This window comes from Lutjanus erythropterus, chromosome 5 (assembly GCF_056507025.1).
Source record: "Lutjanus erythropterus isolate fLutEry1 chromosome 5, fLutEry1.hap2, whole genome shotgun sequence".
In the NCBI taxonomy this organism is placed as follows: Eukaryota; Metazoa; Chordata; class Actinopteri; order Lutjaniformes; family Lutjanidae; genus Lutjanus; species Lutjanus erythropterus.
In genome coordinates, this window is record NC_139321.1 from 36060607 (window position 1) to 36077512 (window position 16906).

At 36.7% G+C, this 16906-nt stretch overlaps 1 protein-coding gene across 1 annotated transcript in view; it reads left to right on the forward strand.

The window, feature by feature from the left end:
• The window catches only part of fstl5 (follistatin-like 5), a 260880-nt gene that overhangs the window by 74325 nt on the left and 169649 nt on the right, over positions 1-16906 (forward strand). Inside the window, exon 4 of the mRNA XM_084719758.1 lies at positions 15158-15406. Coding sequence (XP_084575884.1) covers positions 15158-15406 — 249 coding nt within the window. The remainder of the gene's footprint in view (positions 1-15157; positions 15407-16906) is intronic.

A 16906-nucleotide genomic window follows, 5' to 3' on the forward strand; every position in this document is an offset into this window, starting at 1 on the left:
TTGTAAAACCTGAAAGTAGAAAGTAACAAGTAGTAACTCAATAAAAAGCAGGTGCATTAGAGAGATGGATATGCAGTGAGGAATTTATTCCATTAGCTGATGTCTTGGCCACATTGTGTCTTCCACAGCTTAGAAGTAATAAAACATAACTTGTGGCTGAGCAAGTGAATCCACAGAAATACTGAATTCTAATAATCAAATATTTAATATTGTATTTTACTTGGTAATATACAGATGTTGCATAAAATTTGTTTATTTTTACATACAAGTTCTCATATCTTTTAAAAAAAGGGTAAATAATCAGTGCCAGTTTCAGTGAATCCAAATCCATCATTGAATGAGCTTATTACATCTAAATCCTTTTGTTGTCTTATTGAATTGAATTATCTTAGCTTTTAAAATTTCTAAGTAACTAAAGGTATAAATAATGCTCAAATATTGAATAAGCATCCATAATCACATTTTCTTTTGGCTGAGAAGACAGAAACACTACAGGGATGATAGGCAGCCTAATGATATTCACAACCAGCATAATCTAAAAAATGGGATGAGCCGAGTGAGATTAGAAAGGGTGATTACATGTATCTGACACTTTGAAGCAACACCTGTCTGCTCAACTTCCATGTTTTCTTTTCAAAAACTACAGAGCTTGCTACAAATCCTGGAGATCACTAATGCTGCACCTAACAATTATTTTTATTATCAATTAGTCTGCTGAATCATATATCCATAATTAATTGTTTAGTCTATAAAATGTAAAAGTTACTTAATCTAACTTAGCTTTCATTATAAACACATTTGTTTGCCTCAGGATAATCTTGATTGATTAAGTAGGCCGTGTAGTTAAATGGATTCTTTGTTTGTCTCTTTTTACAATCAGGACTCTACACAGGTTGTTTTATTTTGAAAACTGATCAGGTGCTCTATGCCGTTAATGTGTCTCACTTCCTGCCCAGCTAGATCTGCTCTGTGCAGTTTGACGTGGTTTCCATCAAAAATAGAGTAGGTGCATATTTTAAGCTGCACTTTTGAAACGTGCTGCCGGGCGTCTGGTGGAATCCCACAAAAATCTGGTACTTTTTTGTTCACCAGGAACCTGATCCTAACCAGCGCTTTCTGGATTTATTTACTTGATATATGGTTAATTACTGATTAGTGCTCATTTTCCAATTTGATCTGGTTAAAATCACATTTTGGCAAAACAAACTGCATGTTTGACAAAATAATGTTAACTTACTGTGAAGTCTATTTACTATAGTAGCTTTTCTTCTGAGCTTCCAACAATTTCTAGCTTTCTTTCTCAGTGACTTGAACCAAAGTTGGCTGGTGCAGTAGTTTCAGTTGTAGGTCTGCAACTAACAGTCCATAAAATGTCAGAAAATTGTGAAAAATTATGATCACTGTTTTACCAAGGTTCCAAGTTTATGTCCTCAAATGTCTTGCTTTGTCCATAAAAACTGTCACAGAGGAATAAAGAAACCAACAAATATTCTAATTTGAGAGGCTGAAGGCAGAGAAATTGGCTCTAAATGATACATTAATTAGCAAAATAGTTGATGAATTTAATAGTTGATTAATAATTCATTAATTGATTGTTGCAGCTCTACTCATTTGTCGTCATGTGACCTTAACACAGGGAAGGTTAGGGTTAGGTCAGATACTGTACAAAATAATCTTTATAGTATGGACTACACACACACACACACACACACACACACACACACACACACCTTGTTCAACAGGATAATCTCCACAAATCAACATTTTCAGTGTGTTTGAACCACACATGCAATTAGTATAAATAGAAAATTAACATTATCCTGCATCAGAAATCTCAGTTGGCAGATTAATGGGTGTAATTTATGTCCTAGAACAAAGTGTTTACATAAATAACAGACCTTATTTCCTGCATAAATTCAAAACCTTGTGGGGGAAAACAAAGATTTGATGTTTTCATTCATTTCCATGTGGATCAGTGTCAAAGGAGCCTAATTAATCCACCGTGATTCAAAGTTGTAAAACAATAAAATATATTTTTTTTTAAAAAAGTCCATTGTGGGAGGAGATATTTTTAATAGGCCCTGTATATCTTTGTGAAGCGTTGACAAGCTGTGGAATATTCCACATACAGTTTATTCATATAGTTTTAATTTGTATTTACACTACGTCCTTTGTGCTCTGCAAAGTGGCTTGTGATGAATGTGTTTGACAGCGTTTTATGGACAAATTGGACTTGATTTGGTTGTTGTTCTATTCATGTGTTGTCAGTTGTGCTTACAGAGAGATGGATGTTCAGCAGTAAACACCTCTCTATCCCATATCTGCCTCCAATACCTGCACTGAAAATGTTCCTGTCTTGTTTAAATGTAATACATTTCCCCTTTGCTGTATTTCTTTATCCAGCACCACTCTATTGTATGTGATAATTAAAGGCACACAGGAGTATTTTTTTTTAACTGCTACTCCTGTCAGCATGTTTTGGCTTTGACCCTTGCACTTTTCACGGTGGCCTGCTTTTACCGTTAAAGAGTAAATTGCATTTCACTGTTCAGTCATCTCGTATAAGAGGTAAATGTCCAAACCGCAGATGCAAATGCTGTCTCTTCACCATGAGTGCTACATTTTTTATAGTTAGAAAGCAGAAATGCAGAGTAAGGCTGGCAAGGTTTCAGATCAGCAGGTTACAGAGCTCAGCTTTCATTAAAAAAGAAGAGGCCTGCTCCTTTATTAACAATACCAAGGATTTGTCCTCCGCTCGCAGACAGATTGCTTTAAACACAACAAAAATGGCAGGACCTCACAAATTAAAAGCAAAATGGTCCACCTATACTAAAATATTGACCCTGCTGTAATAAAAGTTACCTGCTGAGCAAGGATGTAAAGATAACAACAGCTCACGCTATGATTATACCTAAAAAAAAAGTCCATGATAATATTTAACAAACAAAATCTCACCTGTACAACATTTTCTGTCTTCGCCTTTTAGTTAGGGATGTTATTGATTAAACATTATTTGATTAATCGTCATTAAGAACTAAATCATTTCAAAATGTATTAATCAATAGCAAAGAAACTGGGCAATTGTGCCTTATTTGATGTCTGTTGAATAAGGATGCTTAAACTTAGAATGAAAAAAATGAGGAACAACAACAATGAAAATAAGGCAAAAGAAGAAAAAAAAATAAGGAAATACAAAAAATTTGTAATCCTACTTTTAATAATAATCCTACTTTACTAACATAAAGTGCTTCTGCTTTCCGTCTTTAATAAAATAAAATTAAATGAACCACCCACGATTTAAGCATGTGCAAAACATGAATTGTCTTCATCAATGAATGCTTGAGTTATGTATGTACAAATTGCAAAACAAAAACAATACAGCAGAAGCAGTCTTTTTATAAAATAGAACTAATAAAATGCATGGTATGCATTTTCAGACTGGTAGTCTTGTTTCATCCCTAAAACTGAGTTATTATTGACCAAAACAGTGTGAACCTACCAGATCTAAGACACGGCGTGATGAACTTGTGCTTGGCATTTCGGGGGCAGCACTATGGAATAGACTCATCGAGGTGGAAGGGAAGTCATCAATGTTTTAAACATAGTGGGTTATTCGGCTCCAAGGGGCTGAAAAAGCTCTTATGCCTCAAATAGCTTCTCATAAAATGTTCACGAGTTGTTTATGCCACCAGGAGTAAAAGTGTTGTCACAGTGCTGCAATTAGCATACGGTGGGGGAAAGGAGAGGAAGACGCATTTCAGCAAAGTGATAACACAACACCTCCGTAATGTTGCTGATGGATACAGGTCTTTGAGCAGGTGGACACTTGAGGGGCAGACAGCAATGAGTCTTTGACTTGACATGCGTAACGCTGACGATAACTAAGCTACAACTGACTGCCTTTCTGACACTCATTACCACCAGACAACAGTTGTTAGCCAAATGATGAACTTTGCCAAGAATACTTCCGGGGAAAGTTACTGCATATATCTCCATATTTCAAAACGGGAGCTTTCTAAATTGACAGCTTAGTTATGAAAGTGATAATTACACATATTTATGCTTGTATACATGGAAAAACTTCGGCTGTACAAACTTTCCTTTTGACACGGGAGCTATAAGATTTAAATGCTGCAGATTTTGAGTGAAATATCAAGTAGCCTCTCAAAGTCAAAAACACAACTTCCGCCTTAATTCTGCTCACAGAGAGCCTCCTTCAGCACTGCTGTTCTTTTTGTTCACAACACTGAATTGTTAGCCCAAGGATAATACACAGCCAAACAAAAGAGAATGGATTATTTTTGACGTTTTTAAATGAATTAAAGTTACATTTTTCTCAATAACATAACAGTATGGAGCACAGAGACTTGGGTTTTAACCTCAGTTTATATAATTTGCTGTATTTTCATGTAACAAATCTATTATATATAGAGAGTTATCATCTTATTCAGCGTATGCTGGGTAATGGTTACAGGAAAAGGTCAGATCAGGTTATTGTTTTGCAAGTCACAAGTAAATCTCGAGTCTTTGCACACAAGTCCAGAGTCAAGTCCCAAGTCCTACACTTTGAATTTTGAGTCCTAAACGAGTTGCAATGCACTCTAAAATCTCAAGTCATCTTAACAACAAAGCCTCAGCCAGAGGAGGGCGATCTGGCCCTGAACTAATATCACAATATTTTTGGAATATTCTGCAATAACAATAGTCTTAATGATAATACAAAATACTGAAAAATACTTTTGTGTCAGGACTCAAAATAGTTTTCCTTGCAGTCTACTTGGCCCTCCTTGTACTCGACAAGAGGCTTCTGCTTACGTCTTCTTGCAGTTCTTACATATTACTGATGTTTATTGTACATCTGATCTTTTGTAACCAAACCACTTCCATACTGCTGGAGTCGCTTCCCTTTTTGAAGCAGCCTCCTCCACCGTAATATTGCCATCATCACAACATGATTTATTTATCATGAAAAAAACTGTCAGGTTATATTGTGAGTGATACAACGCGGCACACCTCCAGCCTCGACTCCAAATGTCAAACAAAATTGAAAGTTGTTTCGTCTCTGTCTGTAATTTTCGACCTGCACTTTTTACATTCTGTTCGTTTTCTGACTTCCATTGCATAGTTTTTTGTATGTGAATGAAATCATCTTTGTTATAATTTTTTTTTTCCCATATTGAGATCAGTAACTAACTAATCAAGGTTCTTCATGGTTCTCTCCAGAAACTTGATTTCTGTTTGACTGGTTCAAACAAAGACGAGTTGGGGAATTAAGTGTAGTTTTAACGTTAACTGATTTAGGAAATCAAGAGAAATTGATTCATCGCACACTTTTTAAATAACCGACTTTGCCTCAAGTTCAGGTGAAATCACAAGTCCTTGGTGTTCAAGTCCGAGCTGACTTGCAAGTCTTTTTATTTTGTCAAGCTGAAGTAAACAAATCTGTGACTGGAGTCAACACCTCTGTTTACAAGTTTTTTTTAAGTTTCCCGTAAGGCTGTCAAAAGTGTCGAAATTTCGATACTTTTTCAGTAAAACAACACAATACTAACATTTCTTTGTATTCAAAGTATTAAAGCTTTAAAAAAAATAATCTAAGTTCTCATTCATGACCTCAGTTCAGTCTTTATTGTCCTGCCTGAAATTTGGCTTGCAGCAGCAAAACCAGACAGCGTTCTGTGACTTTCTGCACAAGTCGCTAAATTATTAAAAGAGGTATAAAATGAAGTATTGTTTTGTTTTCTTATATTTGCATTGTATCAAAGTTAAAATTCTGGTATCATGATGACCCAAGTTTCTGTAAGCAAAACCAAACCTCTCCTTGTTCCCTCCATTGCAAGTCTAAAATGAAATCTACAGGGTTGTGCATGCCTGCAACTCAAGCTGGCTGAAAAACGAATCCTGCTTCGGGCTATTAGATTGCATTCTCCATAAATATGACAGAAATCATTTATTTTTGAGAATTTGGTGACATTCCGGGACGTGCTGTTCCTGACACAGTGCTAATAGTCGCGGTTTAATTCAGGCATTGCGGGAGAAAACCCTGCATGATGTCAGATTAAATGACGTCAGATCTTTAGCCATGAATACATTAAACTTTTTGTTTGCATGACAACAGGTCGGCTAAAAATACACATACCTGCTGTTGCTGCTGTTGTGTATCCCAGTTTTAGCATCTCTCCACACACACACAGCCCTGTACTGTACCTCTTCGACGTCTACTGAGAATTTCAAAGGATTTAATCGGGTGAAGTGTCAGCTGGTGTGAGGGAATGTGACATTGTTTATGCGCCATGTAAAGTTTTAGCGTTGTTTTAGTAGTAGGTTATTCTGATTTGCATCCCCTTGTTTTTGTGCATGGGCCTTGTGGGCCAGCTTAACTCGTTGCACCGAGTGAGCTTTGAGCCTGTGACTGTTGTTTACCACGCTGTGTTCTCTCCCTCAGGACTCTGAGCTGCTGTAATGGAAAACATCAGATGGATACCAAACGAACATTTTTAGTTTAGGAAGAGAGGAAAAAAATCATGCTGGAAATAGAGGATGCGGTATAGCTTTCTGAAAAGAGATGCATGTCCAAGAGTGAATGTGCTTGAAACATTTGGACATGATGCTTAAGTGGCTGTGAGCATTTAGATTCAGCCTGAACAGCAGAGATGTCAGACGGCAGCTTGAATGGTTTTACAAAGAGAGCAGGTTGTTTCACATTTGTGGAGGGCGGTTTCCATTACTTTGCTCTGTTTTTTTTTCTCAGGCATGTCTTTTTCTGTGATAGCGAGCCTTTGATCCATCTGCGATGACAATCTGATCATGTCGACCATGTCCAAGTGCATCTGCTATCCTTTTACACAGTGTTCACCTCATTATGCATGCAGCAAAGGATGATGCCCTTCAAATGAAACTCGCTCAAGTCACATATGTCAGGACCTTGGTGTTGCCTACACGCTCTGACTAAAGGTTAACATTTTCTGCCTGCTTTGTTTTTAATGAGACAATTTAGACTAATTTTTTGTGCATCTAAAGCTGTTCTACACACCCTGATTTCTTATTTCAGAGCTTGAGTCCTCAAACAGGATTATAGATTTGCAAGATTTGCTGTAGTTGTGTAAATGTTGAATTAAGGATCTGCAATAATGCAGGTTTTTATATCATCCTATTTTTATATGACTTTAGTCATGAAGTCAGCAAGTCTTTTTTTTTTTTACATCATCTATGTGGTTTCCTGTCCTCAATGTTGTAGCTGTCAAGTATCAAGTTGTCAAGTATCTCAAGTTTGACAGACAGCTGGTGAACGGAGTTGTTGGAATTTCCCAACCTGTTTAAATATTTAAGCTTATCACCTTAAATACTCTGGAACCTCTGGTATTTGAAGTTTTATGAATCAGCTCATCTGTTCAGTCTGTGAAGCAAACGTTTGCTCAAGCAGCTGTCGACAGTCGCGTGAACTTCATGCTAACTGCCATCACTCATGTCAAAACATTGTCAAGCGTGACTTTTCTGCAGGTTGTCAATATTTTGATTACTGGCTAAAGCAGTTAGCGTGTCAGTAAATATAACCATTTGTTTGAATGTCAACATTATATTTGAACATTCCGTAATGTGATGTATACTATTATTTTAATATCTCAATAAATAAATAAATTAACTAATAATAACCTCATGTAAAAGCAAGATAAATATATCCTAATGCCCAAAACAATTGTTTCTACTAACTTTACTAACAGTTTCCTGTTTCTTAAAGGTCGTGTAAGATTTACGGGGCTCTACTAAGAGAAAATGGCAGAAATTGAATATAATATTCATAACTATGTTTTCATAACCTGAAAATATAAAATTGTTGTGTTTTTCTACCTAAGAATGAGCATTTTATATATATGGAAAGTGGGGGTGCCATGTTGCACCACCATGATTCTACAGCTGCCCAGAATTGTCTTTTTTTGTTCCTGTAGATTGGATTACTTAATCATTTTGTTCTTCACATAATTAGATAGCACATATTTTGTTAGCTTGATGCTAACACTTAATTAATATCTTAACAAACTGATCAATTTGATGTCTCCTGCTTAAAATAAAATGACATGTGCTCATATTTAGGAGCATATATTTCCTCTCTTCTGTGGAAACTGCTGACTTCATCTCATTCATTCTCATTCACATCATCTCATGTTAAAAAAGCAAACAGAAATCGCAATAAATCATATTATCAAATTGCAATACTAAAGAGTCACGTGGTAGTGAGTAGTGATGCAGTAGTAGTACTATCATGAAGTATTGTCACAGTAATGAATCATCAGATGAGTGTATTGTCCCGGCCCTACCAAACACTGGCTCTGGATACAGTTTTTGCAGCCACTCTAGGTTCTCCTACATGCTTGGAAGCAGAGAGTGAGACGGAGAGTTTGCAATCTGCAGGCTCACCCCTGGCTGCCACTAAATCCTTCACACTGGTCCTTTAATGAGTAAAATAAATGTCTCTTGTATGTAGCAAAACTACATAACTGTCATCACATCCTACATCATTATTTCTCATATACTGTGATGCTTTTGTATTAGAACTCACCAAACTGTACTATAACATATTGTTCTGTGTTATCCTGCCACGTTGAAACGTCCTTGAGCAATACACTGAATTACACTGCCTCCACCCATACCATGATCTATACTCCTATAGGTGTTTACAAGTTATGGTTCAAAATGCTCATAACAACCCTCAGGTTCACATTGAACACTGAGCATCACGCATTTCTGTCCATACTCTGAAAAAGTAAGAGTTCGTCAATAAATGAATGGCTCTGCACAATCCCTCATTTGTCTCTGATGTCAGCTGATGACCAGACTGTTGGGTGTGCATACTGATAACAAATGACTGCGCCCTTCGCTGACCCTGCTGGTGGCAGAGGATGCCTGGCTGTGCGACACAAATTCACTAAATAATCATTATGCCAGGGCACCGCGGGGATTTAATAAACTAGCAAATTGACTGGCTCCAATCAGGTCACAGTGTACACACTTGTATCTCGTCTAAATCCTCTGTGACGGCTGGAGGATAATGCAGGACTGTGTGGGGAGATGTTAGGGATGTGAATGAGGCTTAACACTTGAAATCATTTTGTTTACCCTGTCGTCCAGCCGCTAAAACTAAGCTCAGATATTCATCAGCATGTTTTAATTGAAAGCACCTAGTTCTGTCTTCTTTTTTGTATGATGAGATGTGTTATTCAAAAAGCATGTTAAATGCTAGGTGATAGGAATGTGATCAGATCTGCTACACCACATCTGAAGTAAGTGGTGTAAACGCTGCACTACAATCTGGATACAGATCCTATTTTAATACCAGGTGTATGTATCAACTTCTACTTAAAAAACAAAAAACTGCATTAATGTGGTTTCTAGCTGGTTACAGGATCATACAAAAATCTGTAGAAATAAATTGTGCAAAAGTGACTGCTTAGTTTTTAAGGCAGACAGTGATATTAACCTCACATTGTGTAATTCATTTGACCTAAGAAGCAAAGCCACTTTCCTAATGCATTGCTGTAACCATTTGCTTAGGTGTGTCTGTGAACACTGGGTGTTTATCTTGCCTTTCATGCGAGTTTATATATCAGGAGACCATTCTGCTCAAAGCCAAATGCATCATAGATTGTAATTAATGCACTGAGGCACCACTCTCTAGTCAATATTTATTGGTCAGTAGTGAAAAACAAATTGTGTGCAATGTGAGAGTAAAGTTAGTGGATGCCCGTGTGTTTGCTCCTCAGTTAGGTTGTTTTTCTTTGTTTCCACGACCATTTTACAGTTCATTCAGGCACTGTTATCTCAAAGAAATGCAGCGCACGAATTGTGATCATGTGCAACTGATTTGCATTGCTAATACGTTTTGGAGGAAAGTTGTCTGGCAACATTTTGTTCCCATACATGTATTGTGAGATTGTTTGGCAGAGAAGAAGGAGTTCAGTGTGGATGGCTGTGTGTAGAAAGTACGTGATTTGAATATCAGAGACTAGGGTTCTCATCCCATCTCATGCTTTATGCCAGGATTGACTTGATCAATATTTAACAATGACCACAATCATTCCCCAGCTATAACATGCTTTGAGTTGCTCAAACATAACCATAAAAATGATAATCTTGCCTTAGGTTTCAGAAGTGGATAAGGGAAAGAAAATACATTTTAAAAAAAGGTAACATCTACATTTATTTTCAGTATGAATACCTTGCAGTGAAGTGAACTTCTAGCAGACGTATTAATTCCTTCTTTACACAGACAGAGAGCATTATCTCATAACTATCTTTATGTTTCCTCCAAAATGTGCTGGGAAATTTGATTTATATGAACATAGATGCTCAAAGCCAGGGTTACAGTGGCTCACTGACAAGTTGTCGGAAGGATCATGTGACAGTAACACAAAATTTAGGTAATGGGTAGGTCTGGGTGAGCAATCCAACTTATTGTTAAGGAAGGGTAATGTTTAGGGTTGAGGATAAACATAAACATCGACTATAAACAGAGCAACATCATCATTTGTTTCGGGCCATTTGATTAATGTAAGCCCAACTCTAGATATGGTTAAATGTTATGTTATGTATTCATTAATAAGTTTTATTTACACAATTTTAGCAGTGCATTAGTGATATTAAACATAAATTTATGACACAGGAACCGTTCAAAGAGACAGGCACTCACTTATGGTGCTTCACTCGCCAAAAAAATAAGTTTGAACAGCAGGTCATGTCTTTCCAGAAATCATGACCTGATCACTCAAGATAATTCACAGATCTCGTTGTGAGCAGTTTCATGTGGGAACTATTTTCTTTCTAGTAGAAAGGAAGTAGTTTTGGTAAATTATACCTTAGAAAGAAAGTAGTTCCTACACAAAACTGCTCACAACAAGATCTGTGGATTGAAGATTGTATTGTATTGTTTTGGCACTTTGGGCACCACAAGCTGAGAACCATCTAGTCCCATTATATGGTTTGGTTTCACACAGCAGAAATTTTGGCTTGTCACAGCAGGAAAAACACAGGTGGACTGAACAGTAACAATGGCTCAGTTCCATTAAGTGTCCCAGTTTAAGTGCAGTGAACCAGCATGCACAATAACAGGACCTCCCCTAAGTGGAACGCAGCTATCATTAATACACCTGTGACTTTCCTGCTCTGACATGTAAAATGTCTTCTGTGCAACTTGTCCACTCAAGAAAAGGCGGATGCCTTTACAACTGGAATCTCAGAAACTCAGCAACTCACACCAAAACAATGTAGATGGATGAATAGCACTACAGGTAAGAGGAAAAATATATTCTTGATTTTGGGATGAACTGTCTCTTTAGATGAACAGAATAATAAAACGACAAGGTTCTTGCTCACAACAGCTGCCCTTGTTCGCCTGTCCTTACTCAACAAATGGCGCAGTCAAACAAAACATCACATGGGGCGCAATAACTGGTAAACACAACATACGTTGTTGGTTGATTCATTATTAATGGGTTAAATTGATAATTAATCATTAACATCCCTGATGCAAATCTGAGGTAACACATGGATCCACAAAATTAAAAAAAAAAATCGCACAGGTTATCTTGCATGCACAAGAAGCCGCAACACTTCAGGCCAAACATATGACACTCTGATCTCATTTTCACCGTGGAGTATTTTAATGGTAAATTGTTTAGTCTGTAAAATGTTTTAAAAAAAGAAACTGTCAGAAATGGTCACAATTTCCCAGAGCCCATAAGGACATCTTTTTCTCTGACCAACAGTCCAAAACTCACAAAGAAAAGCAGCAAATCATAACATTAAAGAAGGTGAAACCAGTTGTGCTTGAAAAATGACTGATGATTAATTGATTATCAAAATAGCTGACAACCAGTTTGTTTTCTATTTACAATTCAATTAATTGACTAATTGTTCCAGCTCTACAAACCATTGTCTTTTTCTTGTCTCTTCTTTATAATCCTTCCATGAAATGAAACATGTCCCTTAGTTCACATGTATTAGGTGAGTTATTTGAGTGATATTGTGTTGATTAAAGAAGAATTCATGAGTCTGTTGAATGTGGTGCTGCAGAGTCTGTTGTGTTTGAACTGGATGGAGTGGGTAGTTGTCTCTATGTGAGTATGTGTGTTTGAATATTTTCGGTGTCATTGCAACCATTGAAAATGCTCTGCTTGCCATCTGATAAAAAAGACTTTTTTAAAAAAATGTAATTGTATTTCTTTGGCAGTTTTTTAATGAACAGAAAATCTTCTGAATACATTGACCTTTTCACAAATAGAATAAGTGGTAGACAAACCTGTAATCATTTTTTCCGTAGTCAAAGCCAGCACTCCCTTACGCTCATAACTTTATGTAACAGTGCAGCCTTGAGAAACATTCGCTCTGATGGTTATGAAGTTTTCTTTTCTTTTTTTTCTCTGCTCATCATACCCCTCCACCCCTGGAGGACTATTCCAAAGGGCAATCTAGGAGTGAGCAAGCTGCTGTTAAGAAGCCAGTACATTTGATGTGGTTCATGGGCTGGTGTACAGACTGATCTGTGGCCTGTCAAGACGTTTTAGTCTTCATGTAGGTTGAGAAGGCAGACCACAACAGAATCCTGTCCTCAGTGAAAATCACACTGATCGTTACTTAGAGGAAAATCTTGTTCTCATGAAACCTTTTGTAATTGAAGTCATCCTCATAGTTGAGTAGTATGTCACAGTTTCTTTGAATTTGTAGTATTTCTTCACCTCCAAACCGCTGCTGAAATGGCGTATAAGCTGCAGCGATTGGCTCTGCCTTTTTTTCCTGCTACTCCTCTAATCTCCATAGAGAGATTCTCCTTTTCTCGCCTCCTCCACGCAGTGGTCAGAGTTCAGGGTCTGCTGTAGACCTGTACTCCTGAAAAAGGCTGTCTTCTTCAAGGACACTTCTCAAACATTTAATTTAGCTTCAAATTTTCATTTCAATCCCTCCACATTTTTAATTGGCAACTATTTTAATAATAGTCATTCTCATGAAAAAACATTTCAAGGGTGCTGTACAGATTTGAGGATATGCTGTTTTTCTTTTTAATTACTGTAATATTTTAATTTATATTTATGTTGAGGCTTGTATTATTGATTGGACAAAACAAGCATTGTGAAGGTGTCAGTTGGGACTCTTGGTAACTGTGACAACATTTCTCTGTCTTTTTAGAATTTTTACAAACCAAACAATCGATCAAAGGAGAAAATAATCAGCAGATTAATCCACAATTAAAACAATCATTAGCTGCACTTATTTATATAAAATGGTTCAAAATGAGCTTCACTTCAACCAACAACAAGGATAAAATACTGTTTTACATTCATGCATGACTAATAATAATTCTGACTGTCAAAGTAAACAAGGTGGGGGTCACAACAGACACTGGCTGTATCAGTCCCCTAAAAACAAACATATCTGTTGCCAAAGATGTATGAAATCCATAGTTCAGTGCCTGACAGCCTTTTTTAAGATAAAACCGCACATTTTAGAGCGACCTTTGGTCATGACCACCCCAAGACATAACCTGCGCACTTCGCATGCTGCTTTATTGGGTATCTTGCTTTACCACACCTGTCAGATGGGATGGATTATCTTGGAAAATGAGAAGTGCTCACTTACAAGGATTTTAACAGATTTGTGAGCAAAATTTTTGAGAAAGAAACCTTTTGGGTGGACAGAGGAACTCAGAGGAAGTTACTTCAGCTCGTGGAAAATTGGAGAGAAAAGTGCTGTGTTTATAAAACTTACATTCTGCAAAGATAAGTCAGTTAATTAGTCAATAAAAAGAAAATTGTAGTAATAGAAAAGTATTTCTTCAAGCAAAAACACCAAAAATGATAAAAAACAAGACATTTAATGATGTTACCTTGTATTCGATAATAATTTAAAGTGCATTTTGTTCAGTTTTCTGATGTTTTATAGACCACATTGTTAATCAACAAATCAATAAAATAATCTGCAGATCAATAATAGACTGCAACTAACGCTCATTTTTATTGTCTATTAACATGTTGGTTATTTTCTTGATTAATTAATTGTTTGGTCTGTAAAATGACAGAAATGGTGAAAATGTTTATCAGTGTTTTCACAAAGCCCAAGATGACGTGTTCAAATGTCTGGTTCAGGCACAACCTGAAGATATTCAGTTTACTAACATAGAGGGGTAAAGAAACCAGAAAATACTCCCATTTATGAAAATGAAATCAGAATTTTGAGGGTTTTTTTCTTTGAAAATTACTTAAACCGAGGAATCAGTTATTAAAACACCTTGTGATTAATTGGACAATTGATTCATAACTGATTAATTGTTGCAGCCATAATTGATGGATAATGAAAATCGTTAGTTGCGGCCCTTTGTGATATATTGCCCTTTTCTTATTTTAATTTTACTACACAATCCATGAAACCTAAACTCACCATGAAAATGTAAAAAGGTTATATTGTTTTAGACAATGTTCCAACAGAGAATTTTTAAAATGTTTCTTCTGTGTTTTTTTTTTTTTTTTTTTGGCATGTGTGCTACCGTTGCACACCTGTTGTCACAGTTTTAAATGTGCACTCCCTCACTGCCAAGTATTTTGGAATAGTCCTTAAAATATCAAAGCCTCAGCGTGGGGTGGAGTAGATATGGCAAGGATTTACTGCTCGGAATGGGATTTAGCCTGAATTGAGACAGCCTCAGATGTGAGACTACATAACAGTTACACATGCTTATATAGACAGAAAATGTTTCTCTCTGCTAGTTAATTTAAAATGATTGGATTCAAATGTACTTACATTTATATTTCATCTTTGCGGTTGTACCTTTGTGCATGCAAATACTAAATGACATAACGGGAGATGTTTTGCTGTGCATTACATTTTCTATGATATTTGTGTTTTGAAGTGAACAGACTTTTTTAAATCATTCCCTCTCTGGGTGCTTTGTAGTGAACTTCACTTGCATAATTTATGGATTTGACTGTCACTTTGCGAGTTGAGAAAAACACCATCCACTATCGAAGGGGATTCCCTGAGGGGTTGAGGGGATGGAAACGGCCTAAATGAGATCCATCTTTTAACAAGGGCTGTCTATCAGTTTTGGCAGATACAGGTCGCCTGTTCTGGACAAAAATGTAACTCTTTTTTTTTCTTGTGTGTTTTTTTGCAGGTTTTATGGGCCACAATGCCTATCCAGGTCCATGTGAACACAAGTATTGTGGTTTGGGGCGTCACTGTGTGGTCGACCATGAGACCGGTCAGGGGGAGTGTAAGTGCTTGGATCACTGCAAACCTCACTATAAACCCGTGTGCGGTTCAGATGGCAAGCTGTACCAGAACCATTGTGAGCTCCACCGGGCCTCCTGTCTCAGAGGACACAGGATTACCATCATGCACAGTGAGGAGTGCTTCTACAAAGGTAAGAGCCCATGTGACCTTTCTCTAATGGAGGATGTGTGTGGTCAAGTGGATACTGCGTGTCATTCACTGTATCCTTGGCAGGGTACATGAAGTCTGTTGACTCTGTAAGCTTTAGGATCTCATTCTTCAGGTAACCTCCTGCTATGACAGCCACTGATAATGCTTAGATAAAATAAAGCAATATCACATGAGAGGGAGACCTGATTATCTACGGCTGAGTCACAGTCGTGATGATATTCGGTAAGACGGCAACATTTTTCGGCTCCACCGAGGTAAATAGTTCTGTCACTGGATTAGGCTGTTGCCACACACCACAGACAGTTTTCCTGCCCATTATGGTAGCTTGCGAGCTACTCTGTGTGGGTCTACACCTCACCGCAGTAGAGCTCCCCAGCTTGTCCTGATAGATCAATAAAACCACCTCAAGACCGTATTCACCTCATTCCGATTGTCCATGTTTAATTTTTGAGACTCACCCTGGTATGAACCAAACCACCAGACAGCAACCGCTTGAAAAATGTGGGTCTTGGTCTGCTTCCAAAAGGACTGCGATTTGTTTGTTGTCTGAAAACAAATGAATCAGACAAAGGGCTTTATGATTTAAGAAGCTAAATTACTAATACATTTACATTTGATGATTATCAAAACTGTTCAGTCTTCATGATCAATCTAATAATTTATCTTTTTAAGAAATATATAGACTATAGTTATGTAACTTATTTCCAGTGGTGGAAAGAGTACTGAAAATCTGTACTCAAGTACAAGTACTATTACATTACTTAGTACTAGTGTAAAATATAAAAATACTTAAGTACAAGTACAAAGTATTCTTCAAAAAAACTACTCAGAGTATTAGTTACTTTTAACCAATGATGTCACCATCACCTCTCCAGACTAGGGCTCTAAATTTTGCTTTACCAATAGTTAAAACACTAATAATCAATTAATCATTAATAATTGATTTGATACAAAACAAGTGGTTGTATTCCCTCATTTTGATTTTTTTTTGTCTTTTTTTCTCTCATTTCAAGTTTTTATTTCCTTATTCAGCAAATGTCTCCAGCAGACAAAACAAAGGTAGAATTAAAGATCGGTCATTAACATACTTTTTTTGTTTTGTTGTGTTTTTTGTCCATATGTCCTGGATCTCATTGGCTTTTTTGCTACCAAATCACTTTACTGGCTACAAAAATGCAGATAAAAGGTCTGGATATCAATTCAAATTGTACTCAGTACTCAACTATAATTTTAAAAGTAACTAAGTAGATTACATAGCATAATGAATGCTTAAGTACAAGTAAAAGTACAGACTTTAAAATCTACTCATAAAAGTACAAGTACCCCCAAAAAACTACTTAATTACAGTAATTTGAGTATTTGTAATAAATTACTTCCACCACTGCTTATTTCATAGCCATAACACATATGCCCATAAGTGCGGGTATTTTCCTTGAATAACAGGTCAAAAGCTGTTAAAATTCTTGTTCTTGTGTTATAT